The sequence below is a fragment of the Protopterus annectens genome, chromosome 9.part0, assembly GCF_019279795.1.
Source record: "Protopterus annectens isolate FY-2018-M chromosome 9.part0, PAN1.0, whole genome shotgun sequence".
NCBI lineage: Eukaryota > Metazoa > Chordata > Ceratodontiformes > Protopteridae > Protopterus > Protopterus annectens.
This window is the reverse complement of record NC_056743.1, coordinates 57,217,308-57,239,483: the sequence shown is the minus strand read 5'-3', so window position 1 is coordinate 57,239,483 and position 22,176 is coordinate 57,217,308. Positions and strand designations below refer to the sequence as shown.

General features: G+C 41.4%; 1 protein-coding gene across 1 annotated transcript in view; it reads right to left on the bottom strand.

The window, feature by feature from the left end:
• Nucleotides 1–22,176, bottom strand: part of LOC122811032 (insulin-like) — a 297,068-nt gene that overhangs the window by 70,961 nt on the left and 203,931 nt on the right. The window contains exon 2 of the mRNA XM_044082553.1: nucleotides 10,434–10,638. Within this exon, the coding sequence (XP_043938488.1) occupies nucleotides 10,434–10,617 (184 nt within the window). The 5' untranslated portion in view covers nucleotides 10,618–10,638. The remainder of the gene's footprint in view (nucleotides 1–10,433; nucleotides 10,639–22,176) is intronic.

The window sequence follows — 22,176 nt, the reverse complement described above, 5'->3', positions numbered from 1 at the left end:
CACACCTTGTTCTCCTCCACCTCCTTCCCTGTTTATTACCTTAAGCCAATCCCAAAGTTAATAAATATTACCTGTGGCAGGGACCATGTTTAAAACTACAATCCACTCTGCTACAGACCTTATGAGGAGCTCAGTGTCTCTCCATTAACTGTTTTACAACTGTATATGCTTATTTATGTTGAATTATGTTCGACATGTAATATGATTAATGCTTTATTACTGGAAGTTACTATGGCATGCTAGCATTTTGCTTGTCTGCACCAAGTTGTTTTTGGTATAATAGCATGGCTTTTTGCATAGCTGCACCTTGTTCACTAATGTTATTCAGGTATATTTGTTGTGTGTAGACAGCTCATACTGGTGTCTAATTAATTCTATATAATTGTGCCGTTACTGGTGGATAGAATCACATTAGAGACCCATGACAGAGTGCTGCTCACTATATTTTTATCTGTGACTGTATAACTGTCAGCTATGGTTCCTTCTCACAGATGTTTTTCCTATTGGCTCAGTATCTGCATATACTAGTAGTTGGTTCAAGACATTTTTTTTGTATGCAGTAGCTATTTGCTTAGTTTGTTTTTTGTAATCTTTATAATATATCTTTACCATCTCAAAAGTGTTTACTCCTCTCTGTACTCTTCTTTTCTAGACCTAACACCACTCTTAAGTATTTAACTGCGTTACCACCTTTATCATTGTTATAAGAAAAGCGCAGTCCAGGTCTGAGCTGTCTGCAAACAGCTAAAGTTAACTTTGAGTATGTGTCTACCTGTTTGAGCCAATATTCATTTTCCCCTGGGGAGCACTCTGCTTTCGTTGTAAGCAGCCCCCCCACACACACACACACACATCTTCCATTTTCTCTCTCATTCCCTTCTGTTAGCAAATAGTATCCATAACTGATCAATACTGTGTGTTTGTTAATTTAAACTGAGTCCACAGTAGCCTACTGATACAAGGTTATCTTGTTTTCCCACATGAGAAATAGCTAAGAAATGACTTACATTTTCAGAGCAGTTCTTGGTCATTTCTGATTGTTTCTTAAACACAAACTTGTCTTTGCTTTGGCTGATTAGCAGCAGTACAAAAGAATTGCCTGCTCACACCCTTGTTTACCCCCTTCTCTGTTTATTACCTTAAGCGAATCCCAAAGTTAATGAATATTACCTGTAGCAGAAGCCATTTTTAAAACTACAATCCAATCTGCTACAGGCCCCATGAGGAGCTCAATGTCTTTCCAGTAAGTGTTTTACATCTTTATAGGCTTATTTATGTTGAATTGTGTTAGACATCTAATATGATTTATGCCTTATTACAGGAAGTTACTATGGCATGCTAGCATTTTGTTTGTCTGCACCAAGTTGTTTTCAGTATAATATTATGGTCTATTTGCATAGCTGCCCCTTGTTCACTAATGTTATTCATGTATATGTGTTGTGTGTAGACAGCTCATAATGATGTCCAATTATTTCTATACACTTTTTCTGCTACTGGTGAATAGAATCACATTAGAGACCCAGGACAGAGTGCTGCTCACTATATTTTTATCTGTGACTGCATAACTGTCAGCTGTGGTCCCTTCTCACTGATGTTTTTCCAGTTGGCTCAGTATCTGCATATACACATAGTTGGTTCAAGATATTTTTTCCTGTCTGCAGTAGCTATTTGCTCAGTTTCTTTTTTGTAATCTTTATACTATATCTTTACCATCTCAAAAGTGTTTACTCCTCTCTGTACTCTTCTTTTCTAGACCTAACACCACTCTTAAGTATTCAACTGCGTTACCACCTTTATCATTCTTATAAGAAAAGCGCAGTCTGAGTCTGAACTGTCTGCAAACAGCTAAAGTTAACTTTGAGTATGTGTCTACCTGTTTGAGCCAATATTCATTATCCCCTGGGGAGCACTCTGCTTTGGCTTGTAAGCAGCCCCCCCCCCCCACACACACACACACACACACTCATCTTCCATTTTCTCTCTCATTCCCTTCTGTTAGCAAATAGTATCCATAACTGATCAATATTGTGTGTTTGTTCATTTAAACTGAGTCCACAGTAGCCTACTGATACAAGGTTATCCTGTTTTTCCACCTGAGAAATGGTTAAGAAATTACTTACAGTTTCAGAGAAGTCCTTGGTCAATTCTGATTGGTTCTTAAACACAAACTTGTCTTTCCTTTGGCTCATTGTCAGCAGTGCAAAAGATCTTCCTGCTCACACCCTTGTTCTCCCCTCCCCCTTACCTGTTTATTACCTTAAGCCAATCCCAAAGTTAATAAATATTACCTGTGGCAGGCAACATTTTTAAAACTACAATTCACTGTGCTACAGGCCCCATGATAAGCTCGATGTCTCTCCAGTGAGTGTTTTACAATTGCATATGCTTATTTATTTTGAATTGTGTCAGACATCTTATATGATTTATGCTTTATTACTGGAAGTTACTATGGCATGCTAGCATTTTGTTTGTCTGCACCAAGTTGTTTTTAGTATAATAGTATGGTCTATTTGCATAGCTGCACCTTGTTCACTAATGTGGTTCAGGTATGTGTTGTGTGTAGACAGCTCATAGTGGTGTCCAATTATTTCTATATAATTGTGCTGTTACTGGTGGATAGAATCACATTAGAGACCCATGGCAGAATGCTGCACGCTATATTTTATCTGTGACTGCATAACTGTCAGCTGTGGTCCCTTCTCACTGATGTTTGTTCATTTGGCTTACTATCTGCATATATTAGTAGTTGGTTCAAGACATCTTTTTCCTGTATGCAGTAGCTATTTGCTCAGTTTGTTTTTTGTAATCTTTATAATATATCTTTACCATCTCAAAAGTGCCTACTCCTCTCTGTACTCTTTTTCTTAGACCTAACACCACTCTTAAGTATTCAACTGCGGTACCACCTTTATCATTCTTATATGAAAAGGGCAGTCCGGGTCTGAACTGTCTGCAAACAGCTAAAGTTAACTTTGAGTATGTGTCTACCTGTTTGAGCTAATATTCATTATCCCCTGGAGAGCTTGTAAGCAGCCCCCCCCCCCCCCTACACACACACACACACTCACTCATCTTCTATTTTCTCTCTTATTCCCTTCTGTTAGCAAATAGTATCCATAACTGATAAATACTCTGTGTTTGTTAATTTAAACTGAGACCACAGTAGCCTACTGATACAAGGTTATCCTGGTTTTCCACCTGAGAAATGGTTAAGAAATGACTTACAGTTTCAGAGCAGTTCTTGGTCAATTCTGATTCTTTCTTAAACACAAACTTGTCCTTGCTTTGGCACATTAGCAGCAGTACAAAAGAACTGTCTGCTCACACCTTGTTCTCCCCCACCTCCTTCCCTGTTTATTACCTTAAGCCAATCCCAAAGTTAATAAATATTACCTGTGGCAGGCATTATTTTTAAAACTACAATCCACTCTACTACGGGCCCCATGAGGAGCTCGGTGTCTCTCCAGTAAGTGTTTTACAACTGTATATGCTTATTTATGTTGAATTATGTTAGACATCTTGTGTCCAAAGGCATAAGTCGTCACTAAATGTTACTCTAATTAAAAAATGTTAATTGTTTATTAAGTGTGGGGAATTTAAAGTGTTGACCTAGAAACCAAAACCCGTCACATATTGTAGACTTTCTAAGTGTGGTTCCCTCTGCTCAATAATGCCGGCAGTATGTTGACTGTTGTATTGGACTGGCCCGGTTCTTAAAAAGTGGCCATTCCCCACATCGTGAGTAATAACCTTAGTACTTAATGCTGTGGTACGATTAAATGTTAGTGCCTTTGGACACAAGACGTCTGGTTCCGTTCAACTTGTATGAGTACAATAGGTGATTAAACGGTCGTATGGGATACCGTTGGACCTCTTTTTTCACTCGTAACATATTTTTATGTACACCCTATCGATTCTAGACTTTTTAATCTATGATAAGTATAGTATACAGGGGGATGTAAATTAATTTACCAAGTTGACTCCTCCTGAGGTAGAACCAGCTTGGTAAAACTAGCGTTATTAAATTTGTGTGGTACTTTTAATGATTTTAGTTTGTAACTTGTATTTTATTAACATATGTTGATACTTTGCTATTCTGCTACTTTCGTGTGCTGCTAACTAACCTTCTAGCTGCTCAGTAAAAGGCACACTGTACACCACTCGATGGGCTTATAGTGCCCTGGTTTAAAGACAAATGGGACAAAGTGGTAGGAAAATAGTAAAGCAATTGATTTACCATAGCAACAAATTGCTAATGAAGGGAAGGACCAACCCACTAATTAACTAAGTTAGCATATGTATTGCTGAACTCCTGTTGTTCTTTGATTCTTGTTTTAACTTCTGAAGAAGTCGGATATATGCTACCGACGAAAAGTGTACTGGAATAAACGCACTTCAAGTAAATAAAACAACGTTTTTTAGTGAAGAGGACAGCCTGTTCCTGGTCTTTTGTGTTATTTGTTATTTATTGGTTGAGTTTAACGTGATATTTCTTAACTTTGAGTATGTGTCTACCTGTTTGAGCCAATATTAATTTTCCCCTGGAGAGCACTCTGCTTTGGCTTGTAAGCAGCCCCCTCCACAGACACACACACACACACACACACACACACACACACACACACACACACACACACACACACACACACTCTCACTCACTCATCTTCCATTTTCTGTCTTATTTCCTTCTGTTAGCAAATAGTATCCCTAACTGCTAAATACTGTGTGTTTGTTAATTTAAACTGAGACTGCATTAGCCTACTGATACAAGGTTATCCTGGTTTTCCACCTGAGAAATGATTAAGAAATGACTTACAGTTTCAGAGCAGTCCTTGGTCAATTCTGATTCTTTCTTAAACACAAACTTGTCTTTGCTTTGCCTCATTAGCAGCAATACAAAATAACTGCCTGCTCACACCCTTGTTCTCCCCCTTCCCTGTTTATTACCTTAAGCCAGTCCCAAAGTTAATAAATATTACCTGTGGCAGGCACCATTTTTAAAACTACAACCACCCTTTGAGCACCTCAATGCTTGGCTTTGCCATAGAACTTATTAAAACTGCCTGAGCTGGGGCACAGCTAACTGATAGTTTGTGGAAATACAGGGTACCCACCTGAGTCTCCACATTCACTATCATATGTTCATGTATTAGTTTACTCTGTTACCTGATTGTTTCCAGCCTCCTCCCACCCCCAGTGTTCCTACCTTTATTACACTCACAAGCCCCTCCCATCTTTCCAATAGCCAACCATGGCGCTAAACCCAACACTACCTCCTCCATCTTCCCACTACTATCACTCCTCCTCAGCTAACATGTAGAAGCATAGCTTACCTATGCTCACTGCATGCGCTCTCCTTGCATATCTTACATCCTACCAAAGCTCCATCATTCCCCCACTCAACAACTACCACTGTACTACTACTCACACCACCACTCATGTCTCACCCTCAGTCAGCTCCCCTCCCACCAATTCAAGAACCATCCCTATGCACCCCCCGCATATTCTACCAACTATATTACTCAAACATAAAGCATCCCTACAACTTAACATAGTAACCCTCACACCATACCTATTACCAACAGAGCACAATCATAAAGTTTCCCTAATAAACAAACACATTCAAAAACTGAGAAAACTAATAACCTCATGCATATCAAAACTAGCCCTAAGTGGAGCCATCCACCCCAAACCTGGCCCTACCATCTCCAACCCCAATCCTCATAATCAGACTAGAAGCCACAACTTCTCCCATATCACAGCCAATAGAAAGCCAAGTGACTTCCTTCTACTAAGCCTGAATATTAGAAGTATATCCAGCAAAGTCCATGAACTCCATGCCACCATAGACGCGTACTCTCCAGATATAGTCATCCTGACAGAAACCTGGCTAAAACCTCACATTACCTGTGAGCAAATCCTCCCTACCGGTTACAGCATAGTAAGAGTATGCTAAACAAGAAAGGAGGCGGTGTAGCTATAATATTTAAACAGCATCTAAACATCCAGATCTTAAAATCATCAGCTCCACAAATAGGCAATGAAGAAATAATATATACCAACCTCAGAATAAACCAAAACAAAACCATCAACATAATTGGATGCTACTTTCCACCTGGCCAAAACATCCCTCCACTAGAAAACCTCCTCAGCTGGTCTACCCACCATCTCCCCCAAGAAACTATAATTTTAGGTGATTTCAATATTGACTGGCAGTCCTGTTCTGGCAACCATCCAACCCATCATGTAAACCTTCATGGCTTCACCCAACTAGTCCAATCGCCAACCAGGATAAATAAAAACTCCAGCAAGCACACTACCCTGGATTGGATACTAGTCAGTAAGAGCCTCCAGTCATATATATAACAGGCTACTTATCAGATAGCCTCAGTGATCACTCCCCAACATTCCTACTCAAAAAATACCTGTGCCAAGCTAAACCTGTCATCTACCGTCAAATACATAAAAAACTAAACTAACCCACTCACATTCATTTCATCCCCTCAAAGAATGTAACTGGCATACTCTAAAGTACCTCAGTCTTGATGACGCAGTTGAATTTTTTATACTACCTTCCGGAGTATCCTTAATTACCATGCCCCCATAAGACTTTCCAGAACCAAAGCACAACCCTCCCCATGGCTGCAGAAAACCACTAAGTCAGAAATGAAAAACAGGGGTAAAGCCTGGGAGCACTGGCACAAAACCAAAACCCCCTCAACTAGACAGAAATTCCTAGAACTACGCAATAGAGTCAAAAAGCTAATAAAACAGGACAAATTCCAATACTACCAGTCTGCCCTAGACTCCTCCCAACACAGCCCCAAACAATTCCGGTCCTCCATAAACTCCATCCTCCACTCAGGTAAAGTCAGTACCCCTCCTCCTAACATCCCTCACTCCTCTGAAAATATTGCTACCTCATTCAACACACACTTCACACAAACCATACTATCACTAGCTAAACAACACAACCCCCTCCCCTCCAACTAGTAATCTCCCCACTGCCTTCTATTTTTCTCCTGTACCTACCTCCAATATAAAAAACTCTTAACTGCCACATGTCAGTGTTCATCCTTTTATGTAGGCAAAACATCACGCTCACTTAGGATTAGGATTGGTTAACACAGGAGCAATATAAGGAATAAGAAAACTACAAATGCCTTGTATCAACACACACTCAAACATCCTACAGCTAATTTCATGTTTACTGTCATTGACCGAATAGTGGGGGACAGAAGCCATCAACAAGGTTGGGAGAATACACTCACCTTTAAAGAAAAATATTTGATAATTCATCTTGGAGCCTTGTTTTCTCCAGGTCTTAATGATCACTTATGAAGTATAGTTCTTCTAGGCGTTGTTGTCCTATTGGTACACAACACTAATGGCTCACAGATGTTTATCAGTATTTAATATATTATTATTATAAAATATATTGTGGTTAACTGTATACTTCCTCATATAGTTAAACTTCTTTTGATTAAGACAAGCAGCAGGTATACACCATATATACCCCCTTTTTCATCATTATATACTTTTGTTGAATTTAATATGACCTGTTTAAATTATATCCAGTAAGACTTTTTATTTCTATTTTTATTTTTTTGATACCTAGTGGATGTCTATATGACTATTGATCTAGTTACATTCATTTATATTTTTGTCCCATATCTTTGATGTAACTACAGATAGTGTATACTATGTTATTGTTACTATTTTCATATTTGATTTTGTTGTTCAATGTACATCATTTTGATGCTTGTATAAAGTGTAGATTTATGAGAAGTAAAAGATTTCATGTTAACCAAAATTATAACAACTAACATGATTGGTTGACCAATCATGTATCACTATATATAAAGTGTGCTTTATGCAAGGTTGGCATATTTTTTTACATACTAGCTTCACTGAGGAAGGTTTTATGCCGAAACCGGTTTGAATTGATGTTGGACTGTTGATTTGGACATTTTTATGTCCACTCCTTGATGTAATAAAGCGTTGGAACCTCTTTGCTGGCCGTTTGTGTTTTATCCTACAGAAGGGCCTCACTGAGACAGATGCCTGGTATCAGAGCCATGGCCTCAAGCTCAATGCCAAAAAGTGCATTGTCATCCCCAAAACTCTGTACCCATGAACTACCACATAGGCGGCAGTCTACTTAACGCCGAATGTGTGATAAGAGACCTTGGGAGCCAGGTGGACAGTAGTCTCTCCTTTGATAATAACATTGCCACAGTAGTCAGTAAATCCTTCTACGTGGCACACCTCATCACAAAAGGGTTCTCATCCAGGAAAAAAGAAGTCATTGTCCCCCTCTACTCGACACTCATTAGACCCATTATAGAGTACAACACCCCTTTTGGAATATACTTCACAAGTCATCTGCAGCAGCTGGAAAGGTCACAGAAGTACCTCACAAAGAGGATTACTGGCCTCAAACCGATGCCCTACACTGACCGTCTCAAAAACCTCCAGCTTTACTCCGTAACATATCACCTACTCTGAGGAGATCTCTGCCTAACATATGAAGCTATGTTAAACCCAGAGCTGTTGGACATGCTACACCTAAAGAAATCCCAATCCCTCTGAGCTACACACTCTAAGGACCTAAATCTTGTCACCACAATAAACAGGACATGCTGGAGGGATAGAGTCCTCTCCCAGAGACTTCCCATACCCTGGAACAAGCTACCCATCTATGTCAAGCAAAGTTCCTCATTAGCACTCTTCAAGAAAAATCTTGATGAGTGAATGGGAAATAGGAAATACACCCTGGGGATCACTTCTATGGCTGTGCTCGACAGGGACACAGGAAAATAACTTTCTTGGGTGGCGTAAGCCAGGGAACCTTGTTGGCTAGGCTTACTTAAGCCCTTGGGGCGATAGCCTGGTACCTACCAATGAACCTATTATTGTACATTCTTCATTGTATGCAAAAACATTCATTGTTGCTCTGTAATAAGCTTATGTAATATGCTAAGCGTCTCTGGAGCTTTTCCCCCCTCAAGCCTGCACTGGAAATGAGCACCCACCCTGTTGGACTTTCTCAGTAAACAAATGTCAAATAAATAAATATTGACATGGCAATGTTTAAGTTGATTGTAATGTTTCAATTGTCCACTGGATGCCAGTATTGTGTTAGAAATAAGGGTTTGGTTACAGCTGGATGTTACTTCATTTATAAGAGTTTTGTATTTAGCCTTGGAATTTGAATTGATTGTTGCTTATTAGGTTACGGCTGTATAAAAATATAAGGGCTATAATCTCACGATATCGAGAAAGCCTTCAGATGAAAACTTGGATAATGGAGGTCTGCATCCACTGAAATAATGAAATATTTTTACTTCATTGAATTTTCAGAGTGCAGTTTTTCTTGGTGCTTTATATGTGTGTGTGTGTGTGTGTGTGTGTGTGTGTGTGTGTGTGTGTATATATATATATATATATATATATATATATATATATATATGGATCTACTTGATTTTGGCAAATTTCCGTTTCACTGAAACGTGAAATTCGCGAGTGGATTTGCGCAAACGTGCATTTTATCGAAAACGCACATTTGCGTAAATAAGTAGGTAAAACAAAAAATAAATTAGTTAAATAAAGAAAAACATGCAGTTTGCTTGTTAACTTAGTTGTACATCAACGTTTAGTGTTAATGTACAACTAAGTGGACTGTTGTTGAGATCGTAGTACAGTGGGGGATGAGGGAACATTCCCTTTTCCTCACTGTAGTGCGATCTCTGAGTGAGAATATTAAAGTAGGGGGGTGTGGGGGCCACAGCCCCCCACATGGGGGGTGCAGGGGGCTTGCCCCCTGCATAAAAGTGTTTTAAGTGTTTTTTTTCATGGATTTACATGAAAGTGCGTTTTCATTGAAACGTACTTTTGTGTAAATGCATTCGCGGATTTACGTTTCGTTGAAACGTAAATTCAATAAAAGAGTAGATCCATATATATATATATATATATATATATATATATGTATACACGTGTGTGTGTGTGTGTGTGTGTGTGTGTGTGTGTGTGTGTGTGTGTGTGTGTGTGTGTGTATATATATATATATATATATATATATATATATATATATATACGTGTGTGTATGTACATATATATATATATGTGTGTGTGTGTGTGTGTGTGTGTCTGCGTGTATGTATGTGTGGGTGTGTTTATCTGTGTGTCTTTCTTTAGGCATGTGTGGTTGTGAGTAAACATGTGCACGTGACATATGTGTAGGCAGGTGTAGACATATGTGTGTGCTCATGTATGTAGCCATATGTATTATTCACATTTATTCATGAACAAATGCAAATGTTGGTGGTGTCTGTCATTCTGTTTGTCAGTGCTATTTTATGCAAACAAAGAAGAAAATTAAAAATAATTTTATTTTGGGAGCCCATTTGCAGAGCATTTTTAAAGCTCACCTGTTGTCTTGTCTCTTTTTCCTCTTCCATGTGTGGAGAAGAATCCTCTGTCTCCACAAACAAAGAACAATGCTTCCACTAAATGAGAACCACAGAGGTGATGTGTTCCGGCACCTTCTGTTTCCATCAAACACGTCATTATTGCCAAAACCAGCAATGGCATAACACTCTGTTTGTGGGTCATATTGATTACAAAAGTTCTGACCTGTAGGAAAAAAAAAGAGTTGTATTACTCCGGTATTATCTGCATTAGTGCAACTCATCAAGTGGGATTATCATGTGTCATGTGTTTATGATAAAAACTATGGAACAAGGTACCAAACATAACAACCATGCTTGAATTGTACCAAATGCAGTAATGATGCTTCTACTCATTTCATTTACTGATACAAATCCAAAAACAAACAATGTTGGGGAAAAAAAGAACACTGGTGTGTAAAAGCAAACAAAATCAAGAAGTAAAAATGAGAAATACAACCAGTGGTTCACAGCAGAGGTAGATCCAAATCGTAGTTTAATGTAAAGAATAAAACACAGATGAGCGCTTTCGCATATAGCTTCTTCAGATCAAAAAACAGAGTAAAGCACTAGCTACTTATAGTACAAATTCAATAGTGCATCCAATCATTGTGAGATTGGGCACTGCCATAATTGCCAGCCTGGAGAAAGGCATGATGTATGTCACTGCCATAAGTGCCTGCCTGAGAGAACAGCATGTCAAGTGCTACCATAAGTGCCTGCCTGAAATAGAGCATGATGTAAAGGCCTGCTATAAGTGCCAGCCTGGAATAGGAACATGAGATTGGGCACTGCCGTAAGTGCCTACGTAGGAGAAGGGCATGATGTAAGCCATTGCTGTACATGCCTGCATGGAGAGAAAAATATGATGAGAAGTACTGCCATAAGCGCCTGCCTGTCAGCAGAAAATGATGTGAAGAGCTGCTGGGAGTACCTGCTTGGAAGAGGAGCGTGATGTGAGGCATCACTGTGAGGCCAATCACAGATGTCAGAGGCAGAAACCTATGGCCTACCTTGCACATTAACCTTTCTCAGAAATGGAACAGCAGAAGGTAGCCACATATAGCCAAAAGACCTTGTTGAAGCAAAGTCTGAAGGGCAAAGAAATGAGGGGAATAGGCATTCATCATGCCATCGTAGAGGGATGTTAATTTCTGAAATAGTCATCTATTCTTATGTGCAGCCATCTCATCCTTGCCTAGTGAGGCTCAAGTTCCACCTGTACTCCTCTTCAGCAGATGATGATGAGCTTAGAAGAGGTACTTCCCTAACACTGACACTGGGCGATGCAGGGTTAATTGCAGACCATGCTTGTGACTAGCCCAGTCCCAGTGATCATTCCCTAACACTGACACTGGGCGATGCAGGGTTAATTGCAGACCATGCTTGTGACTAGCCCAGTCCCAGTGATCATTCCCTAACACTGACACTGGGCGATGCAGGGTTAATTGCAGACCATGCTTGTGACTAGCCCAGTCCCAGTGATCATTCCCTAACACTGACACTGGGCGATGCAGGGTTAATTGCAGACCATGCTTGTGACTAGCCCAGTCCCAGTGATCATTCCCTAACACTGACACTGGGCGATGCAGGGTTAATTGCAGACCATGCTTGTGACTAGCCCAGTCCCAGTGATCATTCCCTAACACTGACACTGGGCGATGCAGGGTTAATTGCAGACCATGCTTGTGACTAGCCCAGTCCCAGTGATCATTCCCTAACACTGACACTGGGCGATGCAGGGTTAATTGCAGACCATGCTTGTGACTAGCCCAGTCCCAGTGATCATTCCCTAACACTGACACTGGGCGATGCAGGGTTAATTGCAGACCATGCTTGTGACTAGCCCAGTCCCAGTGATCATTCCCTAACACTGACACTGGGCGATGCAGGGTTAATTGCAGACCATGCTTGTGACTAGCCCAGTCCCAGTGATCATTCCCTAACACTGACACTGGGCGATGCAGGGTTAATTGCAGACCATGCTTGTGACTAGCCCAGTCCCAGTGATCATTCCCTAACACTGACACTGGGCGATGCAGGGTTAATTGCAGACCATGCTTGTGACTAGCCCAGTCCCAGTGATCATTCCCTAACACTGACACTGGGCGATGCAGGGTTAATTGCAGACCATGCTTGTGACTAGCCCAGTCCCAGTGATCATTCCCTAACACTGACACTGGGCGATGCAGGGTTAATTGCAGACCATGCTTGTGACTAGCCCAGTCCCAGTGATCATTCCCTAACACTGACACTGGGCGATGCAGGGTTAATTGCAGACCATGCTTGTGACTAGCCCAGTCCCAGTGATCATTCCCTAACACTGACACTGGGCGATGCAGGGTTAATTGCAGACCATGCTTGTGACTAGCCCAGTCCCAGTGATCATTCCCTAACACTGACACTGGGCGATGCAGGGTTAATTGCAGACCATGCTTGTGACTAGCCCAGTCCCAGTGATCATTCCCTAACACTGACACTGGGCGATGCAGGGTTAATTGCAGACCATGCTTGTGACTAGCCCAGTCCCAGTGATCATTCCCTAACACTGACACGGGCGATGCAGGGTTAATTGCAGACCATGCTTGTGACTAGCCCAGTCCCAGTGATCATTCCCTAACACTGACACTGGGCGATGCGGGGTTAATTGCAGACCATGCTTGTGACTAGCCCAGTCCCAGTGATCATTCCCTAACACTGACACTGGGCGATGCAGGGTTAATTGCAGACCATGCTTGTGACTAGCCCAGTCCCAGTGATCATTCCCTAACACTGACACTGGGCGATGCAGGGTTAATTGCAGACCATGCTTGTGACTAGCCCAGTCCCAGTGATCATTCCCTAACACTGACACTGGGCGATGCAGGGTTAATTGCAGACCATGCTTGTGACTAGCCCAGTCCCAGTGATCATTCCCTAACACTGACACTGGGCGATGCAGGGTTAATTGCAGACCATGCTTGTGACTAGCCCAGTCCCAGTGATCATTCCCTAACACTGACACTGGGCGATGCAGGGTTAATTGCAGACCATGCTTGTGACTAGCCCAGTCCCAGTGATCATTCCCTAACACTGACACTGGGCGATGCAGGGTTAATTGCAGACCATGCTTGTGACTAGCCCAGTCCCAGTGATCATTCCCTAACACTGACACTGGGCGATGCAGGGTTAATTGCAGACCATGCTTGTGACTAGCCCAGTCCCAGTGATCATTCCCTAACACTGACACTGGGCGATGCAGGGTTAATTGCAGACCATGCTTGTGACTAGCCCAGTCCCAGTGATCATTCCCTAACACTGACACTGGGCGATGCAGGGTTAATTGCAGACCATGCTTGTGACTAGCCCAGTCCCAGTGATCATTCCCTAACACTGACACTGGGCGATGCAGGGTTAATTGCAGACCATGCTTGTGACTAGCCCAGTCCCAGTGATCATTCCCTAACACTGACACTGGGCGATGCAGGGTTAATTGCAGACCATGCTTGTGACTAGCCCAGTCCCAGTGATCATTCCCTAACACTGACACTGGGCGATGCAGGGTTAATTGCAGACCATGCTTGTGACTAGCCCAGTCCCAGTGATCATTCCCTAACACTGACACTGGGCGATGCGGGGTTAATTGCAGACCATGCTTGTGACTAGCCCAGTCCCAGTGATCATTCCCTAACACTGACACTGGGCGATGCAGGGTTAATTGCAGACCATGCTTGTGACTAGCCCAGTCCCAGTGATCATTCCCTAACACTGACACTGGGCGATGCAGGGTTAATTGCAGACCATGCTTGTGACTAGCCCAGTCCCAGTGATCATTCCCTAACACTGACACTGGGCGATGCAGGGTTAATTGCAGACCATGCTTGTGACTAGCCCAGTCCCAGTGATCATTCCCTAACACTGACACTGGGCGATGCAGGGTTAATTGCAGACCATGCTTGTGACTAGCCCAGTCCCAGTGATCATTCCCTAACACTGACACTGGGCGATGCGGGGTTAATTGCAGACCATGCTTGTGACTAGCCCAGTCCCAGTGATCATTCCCTAACACTGACACTGGGCGATGCAGGGTTAATTGCAGACCATGCTTGTGACTAGCCCAGTCCCAGTGATCATTCCCTAACACTGACACTGGGCGATGCGGGGTTAATTGCAGACCATGCTTGTGACTAGCCCAGTCCCAGTGATCATTCCCTCAAGACAGCTGCCAGTGGGCCAATGATTGTACTTAGAGCCAAGGATTTTTCTGCAAAGGGTTTTTCCTAGTGACAGCAAGGTCCAGTGCCTATTAAAAAGAGGATCCACAGGGTCTTCCTCTGCCATAGTATGTGGTTCAACCTTAGCCAGTTGTCTGCTGTCTAACAGGACCTTTCTTCATGGATACAGAATCACAATCTTAGGGAGCAGCTTAACAGTAGCACCAAGCCCGCACAGGCCATTAATGCCCCCATCACAGTTCACAGGTGTGCTCTCATGTACCATATTCATGTCATCCATCACATTGCACTCACCCATTGCATGCTCAGTCCTTGTTCTTGAACTTGTCCTTGTTGGTTCTTTTTGGGGTGTCAGTGACGATTTTCAATGTATCCTTTAACTTGAGAGGACATCAGTGGCCTTTAAGAACGCAGTAGTGTCAAGCTTCAGCTCCCATGACTGTATGCATGATCATTTCCAAAGCTTCCAAAACTTCTCATTTAGTGGTTGAACAATGTCAATCTGACTCTAGACAACCAGTTCTGTACCCTTACCCTCTAGTCACTGTTATCCCAGACATGTCTTCCTTGGGTGGGAGACATTTTCAAGAGTAGACTGTTAAAACTGTGTGGTCAAAGTCCAGTTTGTAAATCAGTGTACTGGCAGTCCTTCTCATATTCCAAGCAGTTGCTCCCTACCCCCAGGGTTGCCATATTTCCAGTCCCCCAGGGACAAAAAAAAAAGAAGGTTTCTCACGGCAAGTGAAAGACCATAAAAAAAAAAAAAGGTCTTTAATGCGGAACACAGTTCCACATTAAAGAACTGAGCTCGCTCAGTAGCTCTGCACTAAACACGGAGCTTCTCGTGTTTAATGCATTGCAGTTCCACATTCAACACAAGTAGCTCCGTGTTTAGCGATTTTTGATTGGCCAGATATGCGGCATATGGGCCAATCAAAATCAAACACGGAGCTTCTCGTGTTTAATGCGGAACACAAGAAGCTCCGTGTTTAGTAATTTTTGATTGGCCCGTATGCCAGGTATACGGGACAATCAAAAAAAAAAAACCCAAACAAAGCGGAGGCTGGCCAGGATTTAAACCGGCAGGGCGGGACTTGGGATCAGGCTGCTGATCTCGGGACAGTCCCGCCCAAATAGGAACGTCTGGCAACCCTGCCTACCCCAAGATATTATATATAACAGTGCCTACGCAGAAGGCTTTCTTTGTATTTTTATGTATTTGTTTATTGTTTTTGTTTATTGGAAAAGTCTGACTGGTAATATACATTTTTAGTTGAGGCCCAGGGAGAAAAGCTGCATTTGCTTACATTGCATTATACTACATTTCAGTTAAACACAGAGTAGTTACATTTCTATTTATATTTATACACAAACAGTAGTTAAACTTACAGATTTTACAGTGGTGGACGTTACTAAAGAGAAAGGCCACATGCAACTTAGTGCATTGTATAGCCAGCAGTTAAGTATAAAAATGATTTTGTCATTTCAGTGAGAGGTTGAGAGTACTCTGTTTAAAGAGAGTATTTGGAGAATATTGTATGGTGAACACAAAGTCTTAACCTTGTGATGGGCATGTTTAGGTCCAGGACTGGTTAAGATGTTGTTTAAGCAGTGGTTTAAAACTACTGAGTTTGTTGGAGAGTTTTATTTGTGTGGGGATATTGTTCCAGAGTTTAGCAACATATTGGGAGTGGAGCGAGTCTCCTGCAACATTATATGACTTATTTGCGAGTAGTAAGAATTTGTTACTAGAACGGAGGTCCCTTGCTAGACAGTAGGGCAATAACAAGTTTTGTAGTGTGGGGCATTTTTCTGGATGATGAACAAGTTTGTGTGCTGTAGTTAGTTGTGAATATGTTAGGTAGCTGTGTAATTCAAGCCAGTTTAATTGCTTTAAGGTATGGCAATGGTGGGTCCTGTGAGGGAGACTGGTGGCCAAGTTGGCTATTTTATTGTAGCAGGAGGCAAGTTTCTTTCTTTGAGTATTGTTTAAGTTTGTTATGATAGTAGCAGCATATAAGACAGTTAGCAATAAGAAGGCGGTGGCTAGAGTTTTTCTTGCAGTCTCTCTAAGGAATCCATTGATCCTGTAAAGGGAGCCCAGTTTCTGGTGTGTAGATTTAATGGTGTGCAGTATATGCTGGTCACATTTGAGACTGTCATCTATTATAATGCCTAGAAGTTTACTGTGAGTTATAGTTTCAATGACAGTAGTATTTGCTGACTTTATGGTAAAAGATTGCTTTTGATTTTGGCAACTTTTTGAGGTGAAAAGCACAAACTTAGCTTTCTTGGGGTTGAGTAGGAGGTTTGATTATCTGAGCCAAGTTTCTACAGAGGAGAAAGATTTTTGAGTAATGTCTTGGAGCTTATTTATTGTTGAGGCTGCACATATTAATATTTTTGTGTGTGTCTCTGTAATTCGACCTTAATCACCACGCAGGGGTTTCCCAAATGAAAGGATGAAAGGATAAGGCTCTGAAGGGAAAACTCAACACCTATCTGTCCAGTGCCTTCTCATGGGTTCATAAATGTGTCCTCGTATACCAGACCTGTCTCATCCATCACGTTGCACCCACCCATTACGTGCTCAATCCTTCGCTCTTTGTCCATACAAGAACAAACCATTGCTGACCCGTCAGGAGAGAAATTTTTTACATCCCCATCTCAACGTTTTGAATCTAGACTTGCAGTTCAGAGGATTATCCCCCAAATTCCCTGTTGCCTCCAAGCGCTGTCTGATTTAGTGACTTGCTCAAGGTCACACATTAGGCAAATGAAGACTGAGAGAATAAAACTCTGTACCACAGGAACTAGATCTCTAACAGCTCATAGCCTTAACTCTCTGTGCAAACCTTCACGTAGTTTTGGTCTAGTGGCAGTGACACCAGCACAGTATGCTGGAGGTCAGGGGTTTGAGTCCCAACTAAGAGCTAATATTATACTCCACGTAGATGATTCAAACAATGCCAAAGTGGTGGGCTTTCTCTGTGTATGATTGTAATTTGCCATATATCACTACACTAGGGGTTTCCTACCAGAAAGGATAAGAGTCTAAAAGGAAAACGTAACACATGTCTGTCAAGAGGCTGTTGGTGGTCCAGTGGCAGTGACACCAGAATGCTATGCTAGAGGTCTTGGGTTTGAGTCCCAATCCTTTCACTTCTATTATTCTAACAGTGCTCAAGCAGAGGTGTGTGTGTGTGTGTGTGTGTGTGTGTGTGTGTGTGTGTGTGTGTGTGTGTGTGTGTGTGTGTGTGTGTGTGTGTGGCCTTATTCACCATCCTGGGAGCTTTCTAGCTGAAAGGATAAGGCTAATAAAGGAAACATAGCACCTATCCGTCCAGAGGCTGTTATTGGTCCAGTGTCAGTGACACCAGCTCTGTATGGTGGTCTCGGTATTGAGTCCTACATTACAGCTAATATTATCCTTTCACTTCTGTTATTTTAACAATGCTTAAGCAGGGGCATTATGTGTGTGTTTGTGTGTGTGTGTGTGTGTGTGTGTGTGTGTGTGCGTTTGTGTAAATTAACCTTAATTAAATCCCTGGGAGTTTTCTAGCTTAAAGGATAAGGAAACTCAGCACCATTATGTCCAGATGGTGTTGTTGGTCCATTATAAGATCATAGGAAGTTACAAGGCTAATGGCTCTAGGGCCCTTACAAGTCTAGCCAAGTTCTTACCCTTATTTCCATGATCAGCACCTATTGCCCCTGTCCAAGAGGGACACAGATGGCATCCCTGGGGTGAATTTATGGACACCCATCCAACCGTCTACATTTATTTTTAAGAGGACCAAAGAGGTACTCTGTTTGACATGAAGTGTGAGTCTGTTTCAAAGGTGTGGTAACCTCGGGGAGACTAAGTTGTCCCTCCAGCAGGTTTTATTAATGCCACATGCCAGGTTAAGGTCTTTAGAGCAAGTAACCTGTGTACCATTTGACTTACGGATATGCAGCATTTCCAATAAACTAGGGTCAGAGATTGCCTTGTATGCAAGGCAGAGATCACCTCTGAGTAGTCTGTATGAAACAGAATAAAGTGACAATGATTTCAGATGATCCACGTAGGACAGATGCTGAAGACCTTGAATTTTCCTTGTGAGGAACCTTTGTATTCTCTCCAGTTGCTGCAGGTGCTTGGAAAGGTACATACCAAAAGGGATGTTGTACTCAATTATTGGCCTGATGAGGGAAGAGCACAGAGAGGTTATAACTTATTTTTTCTGGAGGCAATGACATTGGTATTTACACCAGCTAAAGGTCTTGGTACTGAGTCCTACATTAGCACTAATATCATCCTTTCACTTCTATGACTTTCATAAGAGCACTTATACACACAGATTGCTAATTAAAGTGTTTGCAGGTCAAGACAAGAGAATAAAGATACAATCATTCCATTTTTAATTGACTCAGCAACAAGCCATCATATCAAGACAACTTCTAAAAACACCTGATAAACATTTCATTGCATTTTCTTACCCCTGAAGCACAATACATATAAGAAAGACAGTGACATCTCAGAGACATTTAGAAACACTTTGACGATCCTCTGTATATGATTTATTTATTCAGTTATCCATTTTGATTATTTATATTTTAACTGGGTCAGTCTACTGGTACTAGAACCCTTTTCAGCTGTAACCCAGACCAAACATCACAATGAAGATACATGCCAATGTCAGTAAAAGTTTAAATATAGACAGCATTAATGAGTATTATGCATAAGATAATGAATTAAAATGGACCACTGCCATTAACACAAGTACTATGCATACGGTAAAATTAAATAGTTAACAATACAAACGAAAGAGCATTATGGGTAAGCATGCAACATACTAACAGATTATTTAAACAAAGCCCAGAGTTTGTAAAGATACAATTGCACAAGACCATTGCAGTGTGCGCGCACACACACACACACACACACACACACACACACACACACACACACACACACGCAGTGCTGTAATGTCATCATACCATTAAGTGAAAGTCTATTTGTTTAATTTGAAAGTCAGTTATCCATTTTCTTCATAACACTTGACAATTATAACTTGCAAATAAGTGCTCCAGAAGTTTGCATCGGCAGTCCTTTGATGGATAGTCATTGGCAGTTTATTCATAGGAATGATGTTGCTTCCCCATTAAAACTAAAATCAGCGCAGACAACATTAAACTAATGTGGTATATAAACAAGTGAGAAAGAACCAGATACTTTCAACTTTTTGAAGAGGCAGTTTGGATTTTTGGAATAGGTATTGGGACAAAATTTCCATCTGCCGGCATCTCATGTTCCAGGCCTTCAAAATCAACTACATATGCACTGTCCAGGGTATCTACCTTAGCTCCTGAATGAACACTATAACCAAGAACGTTTTTGTGAAATTCTGTGAAATTACTCAGATACTGGATATTTCAGAAGTCGACTTGTGAGCTACCCACCAGAGCAGTCAGCTCAGAGCTTTCTGTTCCCTTATACTAAGACAGCCTGGAAGACAGGTAGCTTCTCCCAGTGGTGGAACCAGACCTTGATGTATACTTTCCTACATTCTCCTTTGACCTAGACAGTTCTGTCCAAAGTAATACAAGACAAGGCCAGCCTGACATTGGTAGCTGCACCTTGGGCCAAACAGCTTTGATTTTCCCTGCTAATCAGTCTGATTTGTCTGTCCTTCACCATGCCTACTATCTCTGCATAAATCATTACTGACCCATCAGGAGAGAAACATTCTACATTCTTATCTCAAAGCTTTGTCTCTATTAACACAGAGGATATCATTTTAAATGTTAGTAGCAGTTTGTTTTATTTCTAGGGTCTAAGTATTTTGAAAGAAGTTAAAACGGTCTAATAGAAGAAAATGATTTGTTTCCTTGACTGTGATAGCTAGATCATTTGTGTTGTTGATACCAAGCTTTGTAGACAACTTAAACAACTGTTTTGATTTAAATCTTGTTTATTCCCCAATATTTTTATATATATATATATATATATATATATATATATATATATATATATATGCATATCCCTTTGGGATTTGAATTGCATATTGGGAAAGGTAACTTTACCACTTTAAGAACTAGAATGCTAAGGTGAATTAAAATAGTTCTCACGGAAAACATAATTCCTGGTTGTTGTTACTTGTGGCAAACGTTTTTTGGAGCTACAAGCTCTCTTGTATAAAGCACCTTAATTGGTATTCTGCAGGTAAACGGAGATCATTGGAAACAAGCTCATCCAGCACTCCCAAAGGAGCTTCAGTAATGACTTTTAATCAAGCCATTCAATGCTCAGTGTTCTTTGCAAACTATAAAAATGATGGTGAACATTACAAGCATCTGTAGAATATTTACAGATAACTGACACACTATTCAAGAAGGGCTAATTGCATAAAGACTGAACATTTTATACCTTTCAAAAAAGGGAGATAAGGCCATTCAATTAATAAAATAAAAAAATCTTTCTAAATTGTTGGCACACTTTTTCTGTGATACGAACAATAAACTTCATGGTACAGTAAGAGCTAATACTTCTAGTGTAGCAGTCGAATACTTCCAGAATGATTCAACACAAGATGGTTTGGAAGGTGCAAGGTGGTCACAGAACACTGAAACCTCCACTGGTAGAATAGATGAAAAGAGCCCTGACTATGGCCTAGTTGACTAACATTTAATTAGTGGCTCGAGTTGTTGATGGCATAGTCAGGGAGGATGGCTGTCTCCATATTGCACTATGGGGTATGGTCTCAGATGGCAGAGGCAGGGAGTTTCCATCATGGCTGCACTGTAGTGTGGGTGTGGGGGGCAGGGCTCAGGCTGAAACATGCAGAGACATGGCTGAGATGCTGCTGAGACCATTACATACTGGACAGTAAGAACGGGAAAAGAATACACAAGGGGGAAGGAATTTAGGAAAACTCTCTCCGACAACAATGTAATGCTTCCTTGAGCTCCTTACTCATCTTGGACATGGGTTAGGGGGTTAGGCTTAGTCCAAGAAGGCTAAAATGAGTCCAGGCAGACAAGGACAGGACCTGAGCAAAGCTGATGGTCAGCTGTGGGGGTGCCAAAAGGACTACAAAAAGAACAATTGCTCCAAACACAGCAAGTTAAACAATCAGATCAGGGGCAGGTAGGGGCTACAGGTTTCAAATGCACTATGAGCTGTCTCGGTCAGACACTTTAACTCAGGATCTAATTTTGGATGTTTCAGTTATGTCTACACTAGGACAAAGAACAACAAGTAGTCAGTTTGGCTCATAATATTCTGTACACCTTACTGAAAGTCACTTCCATTACCCAGAATACCTGTTGGCAAAGGACCCATCCTCCTTATGTTTTTCAGCCACTAGGTTTAGTCATAACTCCCTAAGGACAGGCCTGGGCTGCTTACAGATTGTTGGTGTAATTACTGTGCTTTGAAGGAGAGCTCTTCAGCTTCATGTCAAATAATTATGGTGCTCACATTTCTTCCATTAGTATCAAGCACTTCTAGTGTCTTTTTGTGTGAG